Source organism: Mugil cephalus, chromosome 16 (assembly GCF_022458985.1).
Source record: "Mugil cephalus isolate CIBA_MC_2020 chromosome 16, CIBA_Mcephalus_1.1, whole genome shotgun sequence".
NCBI classification, from domain to species: domain Eukaryota; kingdom Metazoa; phylum Chordata; class Actinopteri; order Mugiliformes; family Mugilidae; genus Mugil; species Mugil cephalus.
In genome coordinates this window covers 3,795,994-3,812,076 of record NC_061785.1, presented here as the reverse complement: position 1 = coordinate 3,812,076, position 16,083 = coordinate 3,795,994, and the positions used below count along the sequence as shown (strand labels likewise).

General features: G+C 44.5%; 1 protein-coding gene across 6 annotated transcripts in view; it reads right to left on the bottom strand.

Moving 5' to 3' along the window:
• Window positions 1-1,677: 1,677 nt before the first annotated feature.
• The window catches only part of LOC125022862 (protocadherin-15-like), a 217,664-nt gene continuing 203,258 nt past the window's right edge, over window positions 1,678-16,083 (bottom strand). For 2 of the 6 annotated variants that reach the window (XM_047609812.1, XM_047609816.1), the window contains 5 exons: window positions 15,056-15,094; window positions 14,817-14,890; window positions 7,711-7,840; window positions 5,935-6,120; window positions 1,678-3,079 (listed from right to left, as the gene is read on the bottom strand). In XM_047609812.1, the coding sequence (XP_047465768.1) occupies window positions 2,309-3,079; window positions 5,935-6,120; window positions 7,711-7,840; window positions 14,817-14,890; window positions 15,056-15,094 (1,200 nt within the window). In that variant the 3' untranslated portion in view covers window positions 1,678-2,308. The remainder of the gene's footprint in view (window positions 3,080-5,934; window positions 6,121-7,710; window positions 7,841-14,816; window positions 14,891-15,055; window positions 15,095-16,083) is intronic. The other 4 variants (XM_047609817.1, XM_047609819.1, XM_047609813.1 and 1 more) reach the window with 3 other exon arrangements.

Genomic DNA, 16,083 nt, shown 5'->3' with positions numbered 1-16,083 from the left:
ACGTGAGACTTTTAAAATGTGCTAATGCTGCGGCTTAATGAGGCCGTTTCCTCCAGACGTCAGATGGAACCGTTCACTGTAATGTGTCCAACAATTAAAAAGTTCCCTCCACCTGCATCGCGATGAACTTTGATGAGGAAGAAGGATTAAAGGAAGAGAAGCAAAACTAAATGATCCGTGAGCAGTGTTTTTAGTTTTTAGCTGAGCTTCACTTTTTTCTTTTTCTTTTTTTTTTTTGCTTAAGGTGAACAACACCTCATAGTAAAACTGAGCTAAGCACGAAGAGCACGGACGGTTTCTCCATTGATGCAATCAGACTATACAACAGTACAATAAATAGAATTTTTGCCACATATAATTCTTCTTCTTCTTCTTTTGCGACCGGCCTTTTTTGTATGTTTTTGTTCCGAGGTCATACACCAGCACAGTAGTTGTGGAGCATCTACGTATATATTGTCTAGTTTAACTCCAGTTAAGGCATATACATTTCAGAGAAAATCCATTTCCAATCACATTATCTGAGTGTCTTAATATGAGGTTCCGTTGTGAAGATCTTTTTCTCCTGGATAAGTCTGTCGGGTCCAAATATGGTCATATCCTTCGTACTTGAAAGTAGAAAGGTCGATCTGAAGCTACATTCGTTTTTCAGCTACTCTGAGACAGAAATCTCCATTTCAGTAGCTATTACACGTACTAAACTTTCCAGATTTATTCCTAGTTACATTCTGCAGGTATTTACAGGGATTTTTACATATATCATAAATCAAAGCCTGAACATTTTACTCCTAAAAACATGGTAAAATTTTTTATTTTTCTCTAACTCTAATACGTTAACAAAATGAAACAAGAATTTTGAACCTCACTTTATCCATTATTCAGATTTCTGTTCTGAAAATGTATGCAAATTAGCGCATATTTAAGACAATAATGCCTCATTTGCATATTTAAATATAAAATTCACAGAAAACTTAGTGTATTTATGTAAGTGATCAACTGGAGACGTTTCATGGTGATATGTATTAGTTAAATATTTTACCCTATTCACCTGTAGTGTCTGGTTTTAATTAGATTAAACTGTCCAGTTAAAGTCGGATTAAGGCAATAATTCATTTTTTTTTTCACGTGTATGTAAATGTGCTGAATGAAATGTAAAATCAAGACTTTGTCAACCTGACTCCAGTACGCAGCACCACACACAGGGAGTCTTGTGTGTCGAGCTGTTCCCTTGTGTGTTGCTGCTGTTGCCGCCGCCCAAGTTGACCAACTATTCGATGCAACGTGACAACGTGCAGCAAATCATCTCAGGCATCAATAATTGCCCCCACTGAGAGAACAGCAACACGGGGAAACGGCAGCTGCCAGCGTCTCTCAAGTTCAGTAATTAGCACGTCACACCCCATTTATTTAACTCACTCAGAAGAACGTTTTCCTAATTGGTGTTTTACTATTAGAGCCTGCACCCTCGTCTGAATGCAGCCTCATATTTAATGGAGAGCGGTATCGATCCTCTCATCTCTCAGGCAGGTATATTTGGCGGAGGAGAATTATTCCTTTGAAAATAACCGTGAAAGGCTGTTTGAAAGAGGCGAGCGGGAAAATATCTTCACCTGCCATCGCGCCTCGTCTTTCAGATCCCAGACGAGGCGCCGCCGTTAAATCAGCAAGCAACTCACACGCTTCAACGGATGTCATTTTATTTGGATAAAGTCTGCCAAGCAACTTGACAAGGATTAAAAAGGCAAGTGTGAACGGTACAAGACTCTTTGTGTGTGTGTGTGTCGATGATGGAACGGTGTCAGGCAAATTCAAGATCACCACCGAATGAAGACCGGTTCAATACAGACAGCAGTCGCTTAAAGGGCCATAAAAAAAACAATATACATATACTCTTTTGTCTTCGTCATCTCTTATCAAAGTAGAAATATAGCAAGTCCTCTCGTTCTAGGTCCGGTTTTGTGAAGGTGTTGCAGCTCTGAGGTCGGGTTCAATAGATAGCGCTGATTGGAATATAGATCAAACCGGCGAATAACTGATTAAATGCCAGGGAGCTCATTCTTTTCTATCGCCGTCTGAGTTTAAATAAAAATAAATGAAGTTACCGCGGCTGATATGTGAGGAATCTTCCCCCCGTAATGAAATTTGAAAAGCAGAGTATGTTAATTCATCTTCAGCTGAGAGCCAATCAGTTAATCGGACGTGTTTTAATTGGATCTGGAGCATTAGTTTCCCCCTCGGCTGATGAATAGAAATGATGAAACATTTCGTGGATCTTGGCGATAAGGGGCGAGCACAGTGGTGTCAGGGTCAGTCAGAGTTTGGTCATGGGTATGTGGAGGCTGTTCCACGGGCCCATCCACAGCTCCTCCTCGTCCGACTGCGTCCGGTCGCTCGGACACTCCAGGGGTTCCCTCGCGTCCCGTCCGTCGTCCCCCTCGTTCCCGCCGTCCACCTTCGACTCCCTCTCGCCGTCTTTGGGCTCGTCGTCCTCCGCCGCGGCGCTCTGCGCCGGCTCCGCGACGCCCTGCGCCGCCTTCGCCTCGTTGGACCTGGACGCCGCGCTCTCCTCGGGCCCCGTGTTGCTGGTGCTGGTCGACCCCAGGGAAACGCTGGACTGCCGATTGTTGGACAGCGTTTTGTTGGTGTCGGTGCTGGAGAAGGCGGGAGCGGCCGGGCTTTGGAAGGTGCGCAGCGTGACCCGCCCGCCGTCCACCGTCGAGCCGGGGCTGTTCAGGGGCACCCTCTCCTCCAGCGTGGCGGCCATTTTGTCCAGTTTTTTAAAGTGCTTGGCCAGCCGCGAGCTGAAGACGGGGGAGGCGAGTTTGAGGTTGTTGTTCATGGTGGCGGTGGTGGTGGCGGCGGCGGCGGTGTGCGTGGGGCAGGTGGCGTTCACCGACCGCCGGGTGCGGATGATGGAGCCGTTCTGGGCCACGTAGATGCTGCCGTTGACGTTGGCGTGGCTGTTGTGGGTGGAGGAGGGGAAGCGGCTGCGCTGGGTTTCCGGCATGCTGTCCTCACCGGTGGAGCTGGTCTCGTACTCTCGGTCAAACACCAACTTGATCCGGCGTTTTCTGCTGCCCTGCTGAAATGACAACAAAACACGACATCGTCTTAAACTAGGGACCATTAAAGCTTCATTAATGTCATTTAAATGAAATGTCCCGACTCAAGGTAAAAGGACTGCAAGGCAAGTTTAAAGGACCAGTGTCAGATTTAGGGAGATCTGTTAGCAAGAATGTTTACAATTAACCGTCTATGGTTTTCTTCCACTCGTGTTTTTAGTGGACCAATGCAGTGTTGGCATTTTAAGTAACTTAAAATGAATGTGTGACTAAACTGTGCATACGTCGCTTCGTAAGTGACATGATATGGAAATTAACAACAACAAAAAAATAATAATAAGAAGAAAGAAAAGCGTGTTTAGTTTTTGAAAACATTTCTGCTGTGACGTTGGCACTCGGCACTCGGTGTGTTGCAGTCTGCAAACTCACCACTAGATGCCACTAAACCTCGCACACGTGGTCCTTTAATATCACATGAATATGCATCTCAGCGATTTTCATTATGAATCATGTAAACCACGAAAAGAAGCAGCTTCATTGAATTGCTTCTCATTTGTGTCAGAACTCCCCTTCAACGTAACAACTTCTGTTTTTAACAGTAACAAGGTTTTTATGGTGAGACCAGTCGATTAAAGGGCAGGTTCACACTTCTTTTAACTGAAGCTACAGATTGTCGTCATTTTCGTAGAAAAAGATGCATCTCTTTGAGGTAAATGCAGCGCTGATGAATTTGCCATATTACCTTAGCATGTTTTATTAAGGAGGATAGAGATTATGCAGGAAATTTGTGCACAAATTAGGCGCTGAACACATTGTTTTTTTAAAAACAGAACATATCCAAAAAAAAAAATGTTATTATTAAACTAATGATGCATTGAGGCTGGAAGAAAGTGAACCTATCCTTTAAACACAGAGCGTTCTCACTGTCCAGGTGACGGTCAGCTGTGACCTTTTTCATTATCCTCGCACCTCGTTTAGCGTTAAAATGCACAAAACAAAAGTTGCACCTTCACTCACTGCAAACACACACAAAAAGGTCAGAGCAGCGGTGTTTACTCCAGATTGTGGATTATCTGACGTTTAAAAATGCAAAGCATTGCTCGAAACAGACGAGAGAAGAAAAACAACTCTAATCTGCAGCGCAAACCTCACGGGTCCTGCATTTAACCTCGCATGCATGGAAATCAGAACCTGTTCTCTATGAGGAGGAAGACGTCTGCAGGTAACAGACATGAAAAGAAACGGCTAAAGAAAAAAAAGTTCAACAAAGAGAGGTCAGTGGGAAAACGAGACAAGTCGGCTCGCGTGAAAGACTCGGGACGCGCTCTGATTGGAAGCAGTGGATTGAAGATCTGAGCAACAGAAAGAAGCAGAGCGAGGAGATACCGGAGAGGGCAGCAGGGGACACACAGGTGATTTGAACTCTGGTGAATATAAATCACGACAAACAAGGGAAAATAAGGGTGAAAGATTACAGCAATAAATCCCACTCAGGTAATGACTGCACACCCAAGCAACAAGACCTTACTGAGTGGCAGAGAATCTAATCTCTGGGGGCCGAGGCCTCGTCTGCATTTCAATCAGCCGAGTCATTTCCCAAATCCCCGTCTTCTTGATCTCCGTCCCTGCTGCTCCTCCTCCTCTCCTCCTCCTCCTCCTCCTCCTCCTCCTCCTCCTCCTCCTCCTCCGTGTCCTCGATGATTGGCGACAAGTCGTCTGAGGTGTCGATCACGTCTGCGCTGGCGTCTGATTGGCCGCGGCTGGATGCTCGCCCGCTCAACGAGGACTTCCCTGATCCAGGACTCGTCGTCTCATCATCTGCAGACTCCTCCTCCTCCTCCTCCTCCTCCTCGTCTTCGCTCTCTTGCTCCGGTGTTTCCCGTGAGGAGCGTCTGGAGGTTTTAGGCCGAGAAGCTGCAGAATATCTGGAGCCGGCGCTTCCTCTCTTTAAGTGACTTCTTCTTCTTCCCCCCGTCCCGTTGCTCCTTGCAGAGCTCTCGCTAACTCTGCCCTTTCCTCTCCTCTCCTCTTCGCTCTCTAACCCCGACTCCTTCTCGGACTCAGAGGCCGCCATGAGATCAGAGGCCCCCACCTCCTCGTTGGGGCTCCCCTCTCCCCCCTTTTCCGTCTCTGTGTCGGACTCGGTCTTAAAGGACGACGTGGGGCTGCTCGTGCTCGGGCTGCTTCCCGTTTCCGAATCGCTGCCGTGAAACCTTCTCCCTCTTTTTCCTCTCCCCCACCGGCCCTCGTAGGAGCTGCTGTCCTCCCCCGACTCCCTGCCCGCCCTCCCCCTCCTCCCCCTCCTCCTCCTCCTGTCTCTCTGGGACACCGACGCAGAGACACTCATATCTCCTATGGAGCCATACATCCTCCCTCTGTCCTCTCCTCGTTCCCAGCTCTGAGCATCGCTCCACTGTTCATCTCCAACCCTGACGGGTCCCTGGAGCCTTCTGGCCAGGGAGATAAGACCGAGGGCCTCGCTCAGCCTTTGTTTGGCTGCGGGGGGGTTGCTTGCTTCAGTGGACGCCTGGAAATAAGTCCCATCGATGACCAAGCCGCCGTCCAGGCTCAAGCAGCGTCCAGAGGACAAGGAGCCAGGGAGCTGTCCCCTGTGCTCAGGCCTGACTCCGTTCCTCATCCCATTGTTCACGGCGCCTCCTCCTCCGTTTCTTCTCGCCCAAGTTTCCATTTCTGCTCTCGCTCCCCTCTCCCCTTTGTTTTCAACTTTCCCTGACTCCTCTCTCTCAAAAGCCACCTCCACCCTGTCTGCCTTTCTGTCTCGCCCTCCGTCCCCTTCTTCTACGGGCCTGATTCTGGCTTTGCTCCAGGGGGGGTGGAAGCTAGGAGCCCGTCCGGACGTTTTCCCCGTACTCACTCTCATGGCGGCCTTCAACCTGGCGGCTGCGCTCGAGCTCTTGGTGCTCACGGTCAGACCACCGTCGCCGCCGCCGCCATCTTGCTTTTTGTCAGCCTCGGTCCTCACGGGCGCCGTGGTCGTTCTCAGGGGAGGAATGGGCGCGGGGCGCGGCGCTAATCTGTCTCCATGCAACTGTCTCCTCACCTGTTGTCACGATCAGTCCAAAAACAAATCAGGAACAAAATAAGAGGTTTATGTCTCAGGAAGCGTCAGGGGTTATTAAAGTTGTTACACAATATTAACACAGGCTCAAACCGTGCACTTAGACATGACACAGGTGCAGTAACATGTCCTAAACCTCACAAGAAGAGTTAACACTGTGGAGTTATAGATGCATAGTCCTGTATTAAAGGGAAGAGATGAGCAGTGATGTGGAGCTGGACAACCAATGGGAACGACTGATACACACAGTATGATGCAAACACCAGGACTTCAATGAAAAACCATCCGTGACTTTGGTTCCTACCACCAAAAACTAACCAGGCTGATGGAGACGTGACAACTTTCTTAAGATTTAATTGAGAGTCACCAGCCCCTAGTGGACAAATAAGGCTTAGCTGCTAACTTTAACTGAAAAACTGCATTAACGTCTTCAGTGTAATTTTGCACACTTTGAAAAGTCTCCACGTGGGGGCAGATTTGTACGGAAGCCCTGAGAGGCCATGCATTCATACGTATTAAATGAATGCAGAAACTTAATCTAGCAAACATTAAAGCACAATATAAACGGTTCACCTTACAGTAGAAGTGTTACATCAGGTTATTATTTTACTACATTACAGTGGTAAAAAAAGAAAGGGCATCTATCAGTCAGCATGGCAGGTCACGTATGATGAAACTCTAGGAATTGAATATATCGAGATCTTTGCTTTCCCAAGATAACGAGATAAATAACTCAAGATCTCGAAAAAACTGAAATTTACGGAGCCCCCTAAGGGAAAAAATTGATGTGTAAAAAAAAAAAGAAGATGATCTTGTTCTTCTGGGTTATTCACGCACAGAAAGTAAAAAAAAATAAAATAAATAAGTACGACAAACTTTTGCAATGTTGTGTCAGTGTTCATAACAAGAGAGTCATACGACGACGCTGAAAAATCTCATTAGGTGTCTCTCACTGATATTGACTTGTGCCTACTGTCAAGCACTGTTTAAATATCTTTGTATTTTATGCTCAGAAAAACTCAATAAATTTCTCCCACTCTGTTCTTGTGCTTGTTTTCTTATTAGTGTAAACAGTTTTGCCAGATTTTGCAAAAGTTTCTTGTTATCACAGATATGTGAACCCATGGCTGCTTCGGGCTTCCGTAGACTGTTCCTGGTAACTTGTGAGGTTTCTCTTATTGCCAGAAGGGGGAGACAAACTTCTGAAGTGCAGCTTTAAGCTTTTTTTTTTCTCTTATTTGTTAATTGTTTGAGGTCAGCTAAGCTAACTAGTAGCCGCTAACTCTGGCTAAACATTATCTTCCATGTGGGTTCCGTACAGGTTAGACTACAGAGAGAGGAAGACAGATGTGTGCAGCTGTTATTTACTAAACTAAAAGACACAGTAAACATGTGCAGAGATCATATGAGGGCAGAACAATCCCTTCTCAAACTATCCTGTCTCTCCACCTGCAAACTTTGCACCACGCATCCATTCTTAATGTTGTGAACGCATCAGATTCTTTTCATCTCCCGGACACTGTTTGCTTCGCCAGCCTGCATCTCCCACCATTTCTCTTCTTCTGTGTTTACCTCTCCGTCAGACTCCTGCGGGCTGTAGTAGTAGCTGCCGTCGTCGTCGACAACAACCTCTCCATATTCATCGTAGAGGCCAGAGGGTGAGATCAGCTTCCTGCGACTGCCGTACTGAGGAAGGTCATAGCTGGAGAAAGAGAAGGGAGGGGGGGGAATGAAAATGAAGGAGAGCATCGCAGGTAAACGCATACTGCAAATTCACTTTTAAAGTTTCTTTCGTTTGTCGTTAAACAATCAGGGTTTGTGCTATTCTCCAGCTTTGGTGGCTGATGCTCATCCACCGACACTTAAAGCCGTAACACTCGGCTCCGTCCAGTGATAACCAGCGTCTAATGACCTGCGTAGTCAAAAGCCGCCTTAATCAACAAAAGGACCATTTTGTTGCCAGGAGACATTTTGTTAGCAGAAAATACCGGCATCGATTTTCTACCGTGTGGTCTCCCTTTGTTGCCTGTTGCCGGGAGCGTTGCCTGACTCCTCCGGTCCAAAATAAATAAATAAATAAATATATAAATAATTACTGCTGTGTATCATCGCCCGGGCTCCGTGTCCTGCAGCCAGCAACTCGGAGAGCCAGAGGGTCAGAAAAGCACCATCTTTTAAAAAGCTATCTGGGAAAAACAATATGTCCCGGTGTGATTAAAGTAACAAATCTGCTGCAAGTCCCAACAAAGTTGCACAGAGGAGTCACTTTTTTTTTTTTTTTAAATCACTTTTTAGTGTACGGTCAGTCAACCTGTGCGTAAAACACAAATGGAGACAGAACGTGGATGACGGATGGGTATGGGGGAGAGAAAGAGGAGATGGAGGTGTTTGAAAAGAGATAAAAATGATAAAAGGAAGGAAGGAGTGAAAAATGGAGGAGTCAGAAGAGAAGCCTTACAGCTAATGTAGAGCACAATCAATTTACATTTTCTTGAGTGGTCTGTCATTTCCCTTTATTCCCTCTTTTCAACTTTTCTCTTTGTATATAGATGCACGTACATACACATCACCACTAGGGGGCAGTAATACACTGAATCAGAGAGTCACGGTTCTTTTGACATCACAGTGTTTTTGTAGCCGTGCGTCTGAACCAAGATGAGTCAAACTGGGTCACTGCCCTGATTCTTCCCTGGTGGTGTCTCTCCAAACGCTAATTGATGAGTCCCAGGACGTGTGATCACATTTATTTAGTTATAGAGGCCGACCCACGACAAAGTGTGTTAATACCAGTGTGTGTGCTGCAGGAGCTCGCTGGGGGAGGAAAACTCGAGCCTTGATTGAGTAAAATGGAGCTAAATATGTTTCATTAGGAGTCCAACAATATAACCCAGGGTTTAGAAAATGTATACATTAACATTACAACCACTGACGGGAGAAGTCAATAACATTTCAAACCATCTTGTGACAACTAACAACATTCAACACCCTCAGAAGGCCCATGTCCATTCCCTGTCCACCTACACGATACTAGGAAGGTGGTCATAATGTTATTCCTGATCAGACAAACCATCCTTCCTATTATTGCAAAATAACCTCGTACAGTTTGCAGGAACAGTTTTCCCCGTCCCTGACGTGACCCTCTGAAAAGTCCGGATGTTTGTAACAAAGCTCGTACAGTGAGAGGAGCTGAGGTCATGAACGCACTCTGAGCTCTAATGAAAAATGCCACTGAGTTGAGAAGCGTACGGTGAAAAGCTTCATGCCAGTGAAATGTCTTTGGTGTAAAAGTGTTCTTGGGTAAAAGTGTCAAAAAAATACATAAATAAATAAAAATGCTGTCCTGCTACTTTGGGTGTTGGGTGGGCGGGTCTCAACGTCCATATTTGGAGTATCCAAGCGTGGGTGGAGTAAAGCTCATCAACACACTGACTGCAGGCTCCGCCCACTTCGTGCTTATTTGCATAGCACTTTTCAAGTAGACATTACATGAAACAGAGATTCAGTGACGCTGCGTCTTGTTGTTACGTCATTTGGACGCAGTGGCACATCCATCGGCTCCAGAGGGTTAACCTGGGGTCATAGAGAGCTTTAAAAATAATACACCTTAAAATAGACAGATGTAACTCATACTGGGCTCCAGTGTAAATCTGCTAAAACCAGACTGATGTGATCTCTGGTCCTGGTTGTGGTTAAAAGCCTGGCAGCAGAACTGATGAAATAAAAGCCTGTAAAACAGTCTCTGTGTCTTCAAAAGATTAAAAGACACATGAATATTCTCCGGCTAATCCCAGTAAATATTTCCCAGAAATACCGCGGCGTCCTTTTAATACATTTTCCCATTTGCAAAGAGAACGTCCTCATTCTATATTTTCATCCATACAGCAGACGCACTGCTGCTCATCACCCACAGCAATAGCAATTTTGGAAAAGCTCAATTTAATCCCTTATAGCTCGGTGACATGTATGGGTTGAGCGTTTTACTCCTGACTAGAGGGCAACAACATTTTTGGCTTGTTGTGTTTTTCTTTTTTCTTTTTTTTTTTTACAGAAGCATCCAAACATCAGACCTGAGCAACAAATGGTTCGAGTTATTTTCTGTATAAATCCCGTCAGAGTCGAGCCAACGGCCGATGGCGACGTACCCACACGCAGAGAAAATCCCAATTTCTGGGCCGATGTTCTGACGACAGATGAAAGCAGAGGTCAAAAGGTTTGTTGATTCCACGCGGCTCCCGAACGCATCATCGATGAAGTAGCTGTGGAAATAACACTCCCGCTGTCTGTCTGTCTGTCTGTTTCCTGTTTCCAAACCTCGGGAATGAGAAATGTTGTGTAGGCCCCCCCGAGAAGTGGTTTTGGTATTTGGGTTTTGCATCGTTCAATTACAACTGAAACAAATAGATTGATTAGATCTCGGTCCCACCGGGTCACGAAGTCTGATTTCCCGATCGGGGGGAACGTTCAGAGTCAGACGCGAGTTTTGTGAATGTTGCTCTAAGCCACCAGCATCTGGCCCATTGTCTGTTTCCACGGCTGGCTGCTTGATTAGCTGTGACTGTATTGCAAAGCAAGGCAGAGAGAATTAGCTGTGTCTCTCCGTGTGTGTGTGTGTGTGCGTGTTTGTGTGTGTTTGTGTTGCGCGAGAGAACCAGCAATTGCAAGTGATTGTATGAGTGAGTGAATGAACGCGTTTGCCATGAGAGAATTATGTGTGTGTGTAGGTGGGTGTATGAAATTAAGTTTCCCGGGAGTCTGCAGCTAAAATTATAAAAATTACACAATGCATCACAGATGGCAGCCTGCACACGGAGCTACACACACACACATAAACACACCGGGGATTGATGCAATGTGCCTTCTTCAGGCTTGTTCGCTTTGATCTAATGTGTGTTTAATGTATTGAGTGTTCCATACAGTATTTCTCGCTTCTTCTTCTTCTTCTTCTTCTATTTATTTCTTTTTTGAAACATTGAGGAACCCGAGGGGCCCGTCACTACCGGTGGTTCAAAAATACCCAAACCCTCCATGAGAGAGGAAAGCTGGCAGGTCGCCGGTGTCAACATTTTACAGCAGCCAACACACTCATGCAGTCGGCTCGATGTCAAAGCAGCTGCCGCGTGGCTGACATGAGCTGGAGGAAGCGTGTTGTCCCGGACCCCGTCTGTCGCCGCTCGGGGCCGAAAGGTCAGAGATGAAACACGGTGGAGTCGGCTCGTTTCCCTCCCGCCTGCACAGCATCCTCACCGCTAAATAAGATGCATTATCAGTGTACAACAACCACTACGAGGCTGTGTTATAATAAAAACTAGCCTCCTTGTTGTGTGTGCTGGCACAATTCCTACATCTTCATTTTCTCTTTTAAGCTTGAAATGTCGAAAACGCATTCGTTCTAAGGCGAATCTGCAAGTTGTGGTTCCTACCTGAATTGGTAAAGACAGCTTTTAGTTTTTTATTTTTTATTTTTTAGCTCCCGCTGCAAGGTACAACCTGCAGTCTAATCTCAAACTTCAAAACTTAGCATCCCCCGAACGAGTTTAAAAAGATGGTGAAATCTGTCAAGTCCTGTTCGTCTTGTGTGCAAATTTTTCACCGGAGCATTTCTGTGATTTTATGTGAATTCTGGTTGAAACTGTGTTGCTGCCTTGTAATAAAAAAAAAAAGAGAGATCAAGGGGACAAACCAGGTTAAATAAAAGACTATTCATTTATGAATTAATTAACATCATGTTGTGTCCACTATCGGTACAGCATAGGTCCTCAGTGGGGGGTCTGTGGAGGTACTGCAGGGGGGTTGATTAGACATTTTTTATACATATATTTTCATGTTCCCCCTCCACAAAATTACATTTCTTTAAATACACATTAATATTAATCCATGGGGGCAGAAGACATTATATTTCAGTCAGCGCCACACTAGACCTTTCAATCTAAGCCTCCTGTACACAGTAGGCCCCGCCCCTATCGCTGCTGAGCCAATCACGAGGCCGTATACTACACACCAACTCTGTCAGGTTTCCTGCAATTGACCGAGAGCCTATTCGGTCCCCAGGTGAAATGCAGACTCAATATTAGCAGAAGAGAAGCTAACAATGCTAATTAGCCGTAGGCTGAGTTTAATAGAACACATATAGTAGATAGGGGGTCCACACTTAATCTCTCCATCAGTTTGGGGTCCTTGGCCTGTAAAAAACGTTGCAGTAAAGGATCCTGCGCCGTTAAAATGATGGTATCACAAAGAACACTGAATCTTCTAGAAACAATATATAACAGAACGACACGTGCAGTTTTATCTGCATAATAAACTAATGTTGGAATTAATGGGCTCACGCACACACGGACCCAAATCTCACGCTTCACAAATTCCTTTGTTGCAAACTAACGTGAACACACAGAGGCAGAACAAGTGAGACACATTCTTCACCCGACACGTCGTCTGCTTCGTGTTAACGGTGAAATATATCTATGTGAACATGATTCTGGAGCCGATAAATAAACCTGGGACATGCTGCAGACTTCACCACAGGGTCTGTAGCAGTTACTGTAAGGATGCAACAAATCTGAGCGTAGACTGGTGCCTCTGCTTTCAAAAAAAAAAAAAAAAACAGCTCAGACATAGATCCTGTGAACCCTCTGTTGCTGTCAAGTGGCGTCTTACGCTCAAAACATTAGCAGCAGCTCCTTTAAATCCTCTAAGTTGCAGCAGATAAGACTTATAGTTGCAGCACAGTGCGGCGGCAGCACAACTCCGCTAACTCTTAATCAAACCCAAACAGTGTGCGCAGTGTGTAGTATCCTGCTAAAATGATTTTTTTCACTCCTGTCAAGAAACACCATCTTCAGGGAAGGATGTCGCACGACTTCAGATTCTTTAAAGTTGACTCTTATGTGATGAAACCGACTGGTCTCTGACGACACCGCTAATGAAAACCCAGCGGAAAGTAACGCTTTGTCTGGCCGCTAATGGACACTAGTCGTGTCAGTTTCTGGTCGTTAACAGAAACAACTCCAGCAAGTTTGTGATGGGCTTCATCCACAGACTTTCCTATTTAAACCTCAACTTCCCACCAGTGTCTTACAACTAAAGATTGGACGAGCAGAGAAACAGCTTCTCATGAAGAAACTCCACAAGAAAAGTTTCTTAAACGCTTTTTGGATAAATGATGCTTTGCAACAATGAAATCTCTATTCTCAACCTGAGACGTAGTGCTACATACTGTGAGCTGCAGATATGTATAGACCAGCGATTTCCAACCACTGCACCGCGGGAAATTATCCAATTTCACTTAATTGGTCAGAAATTATTATTTATTTACTGCAAATAATAAGTCTTTCGTCTATGCCAGCGATGTATACTGACAGACAGAACTATTAAATCCTCCCACTTCAACTAGAGGGCAGAAAGTGGATAATTAACCCGTGACAGTGATGGATAAATACTGGAAAAGAAAAAGCACTCAATCCAAACTGGGTCCTGGAGGAAATTCTGACCCAGATGAAGGTCTTAGTATGAGTCAGAAGAACTCTGATATAACTCTGTTGTGCTTCATGTGTGGGGAAAATACATCTAAGGTTTCACTTACACTGGGTGATCATGCCGTGGCCAAGCACACGTACCCCCTAAAGTCTGGATTCTTTGGCTGGTGCAACTGTACTGTGTTTCAGTGCAGAACATTTGGTCAAGCGTGCACACAAGGGCTGTTGTATTATTTCAATTTTTTTTTTTTTTGAATGACTTTTTTTTATGAAATTTAGACTTTTTTCTTGAAATTTAGACTTTTACCTCAAAATTTAGACTTTTTTCGCAAAGTGCATGATGAAGGTGGCCCTAATACTCTTCTTTAAAGCCGACCTTCAGACCATACGTTAATGATACTGCTGGGTTGAAGGTCAATTTTTTTCTCAAAATTTCATAATTTTTCTCAATTTTTTGTAATTTCTCTAAAAATTTTGACTTTGTTTCTCAAAATTTTGACTTTTTTTGCAAAGTGCACGATGAAAAAAAATTTACCTCCTCATTTTCTTTTCTCATCTCTTCCATAAAGTCAAACATAATTTCGACTTTTTTCTTGAAATTTCAACTTTTTTCACAAAATTTTGACTTCTTTTCTCAAAATTGTGCATGATGAAAAACATCTACCTCCTCCCATTTTATTTTTTCTCATGGGTGGCCCTAATACTCTTCCGTACATGCATGTGCGTTTGCTTGGGTTGCATCAAACAAGCGCTGTTGTATGAGACATGTGAAACGTAACTTTTTTTCTGATTTTCTGATTTGCTGTGGGACTTTTCTAATGTAAAATATGTGCCATGGCTCAGGAAAGGTTGGGAAACACTGGTATAGCCTGTATAAAAACAGGCAGCAACTCAGCACCATCAGTCACCAATAGTACTCCACGGAGAGTTGTTAGATGGGATAGTGTAGCAGGTATTTCTCTGACACTAAAGGTCTAATAAGTTTGACAATGAAGTTCACCATCAAACTGTAAATGTGCAACAGTTAATTACCTGTACCTAGAGAGTTTCTGATGTTCCTATTCAGGCCTCAACTCCTCCACCACCTTTAGAAACACTTGGATGAAGCATCTTCAAGAAACTCCACAAGTCCAGTTTCCTTTCTGTAACACTTTTGGACAGAGAACTAACTCAGACAGACAATAATAAAGTCAGAGTTGTACTGACCCGTGCTCGTAGTTGTAATAGTCTTGCGTGTAGTAGTCCTGTCCAGGGTCGATGCCTGATTCCATCGATAACTCCTGTAACATTGACAGACTTTGATATTAGCAGCTTTAGACACGTTTCACTGGCTGCATTCGCGCTTCCAGACAAACCCACACTCCCGCAGCAAAAACACAAACACACACACACACACACAGGTGGCGTGAAGAGGCATTCAGACAAGAGAAAGACAGGTGGAGTACCTCTGGCCTAAGCAGAGAAGGTCGGAGAAGTTGTTGTGTCTGTCAGAGGGAAAGAAGAGCGATGAATGAAAAGACAAACGGAAGACGTTCACAGCCCCCCCCCCCCCCCAAACAACTGTGTGCATACAGTATAAAATCAATACCTAATGTTTCCCATTCACGTCTAGAATACACAACATCCAGTGAGTTGTTATTTTGTGCTGTCAATCAGGGGGGAGCGTATTGCTTTCCTCTCGAAACAGCAGCTATAAATGTTTTCCAGTGGCTGTTTATTGATATTAGGGAGATTCTAACAAAAGATTAAATGTCAAATTTTTACTCTGCACAATCAATAGTCTGCAGAGATCATGACGTTATTAAATGTCAAACATGAGAAACAGTGAATTACGCACTTAATACAAGGAAGAGTGTTCGGGCCACCGTGCATTTCGAGGAGAAAGTCAAACTGTTGAGAAAAAAGTGGAAATACAAATCGACTGTATCATCAGTTCACATGGGGAACGTGAGGTCTTTGTCAGGGTGGATAAACTGTGTTCACTTGTTGGGACCCACAGGGAGTTCACAATGATCGGTGTTTGTGTTTTGCAGAGACCTGGCTGCATGGACCACACAGTGTGTCAGTGTCCGGCTTCAGGACTCAATGTGTGGGACAATATCCAGGCCACTGTCCAATATAGCAACAGTCCAATATAATATATCAGCTATATAGCTGAAAAAGTAATCACAATACAATTTTGTATTCTTTATAATAATTATCAATTAAGCCCTAATACTCTTACATGGATCTTACATGGAGTTACGGCGGTACTGCCGGTTTGATGGTCTATTCCCTAAATCTCAACTTTTTTCTCAAAATTTAAACGTTTTTCTCAACGTGTATATTGAAAAAAATAATCTACCTCTTCATTTCTTTTTTTCTCATGGGTGGCCCTAATACTCTACTGTGTAGTACCGGCAGTATGACACGCATATGGTCCGCTGGTTTGAAGGTGGACTTTATTCTCTAAATTTTGACATTTTTTCTCTAA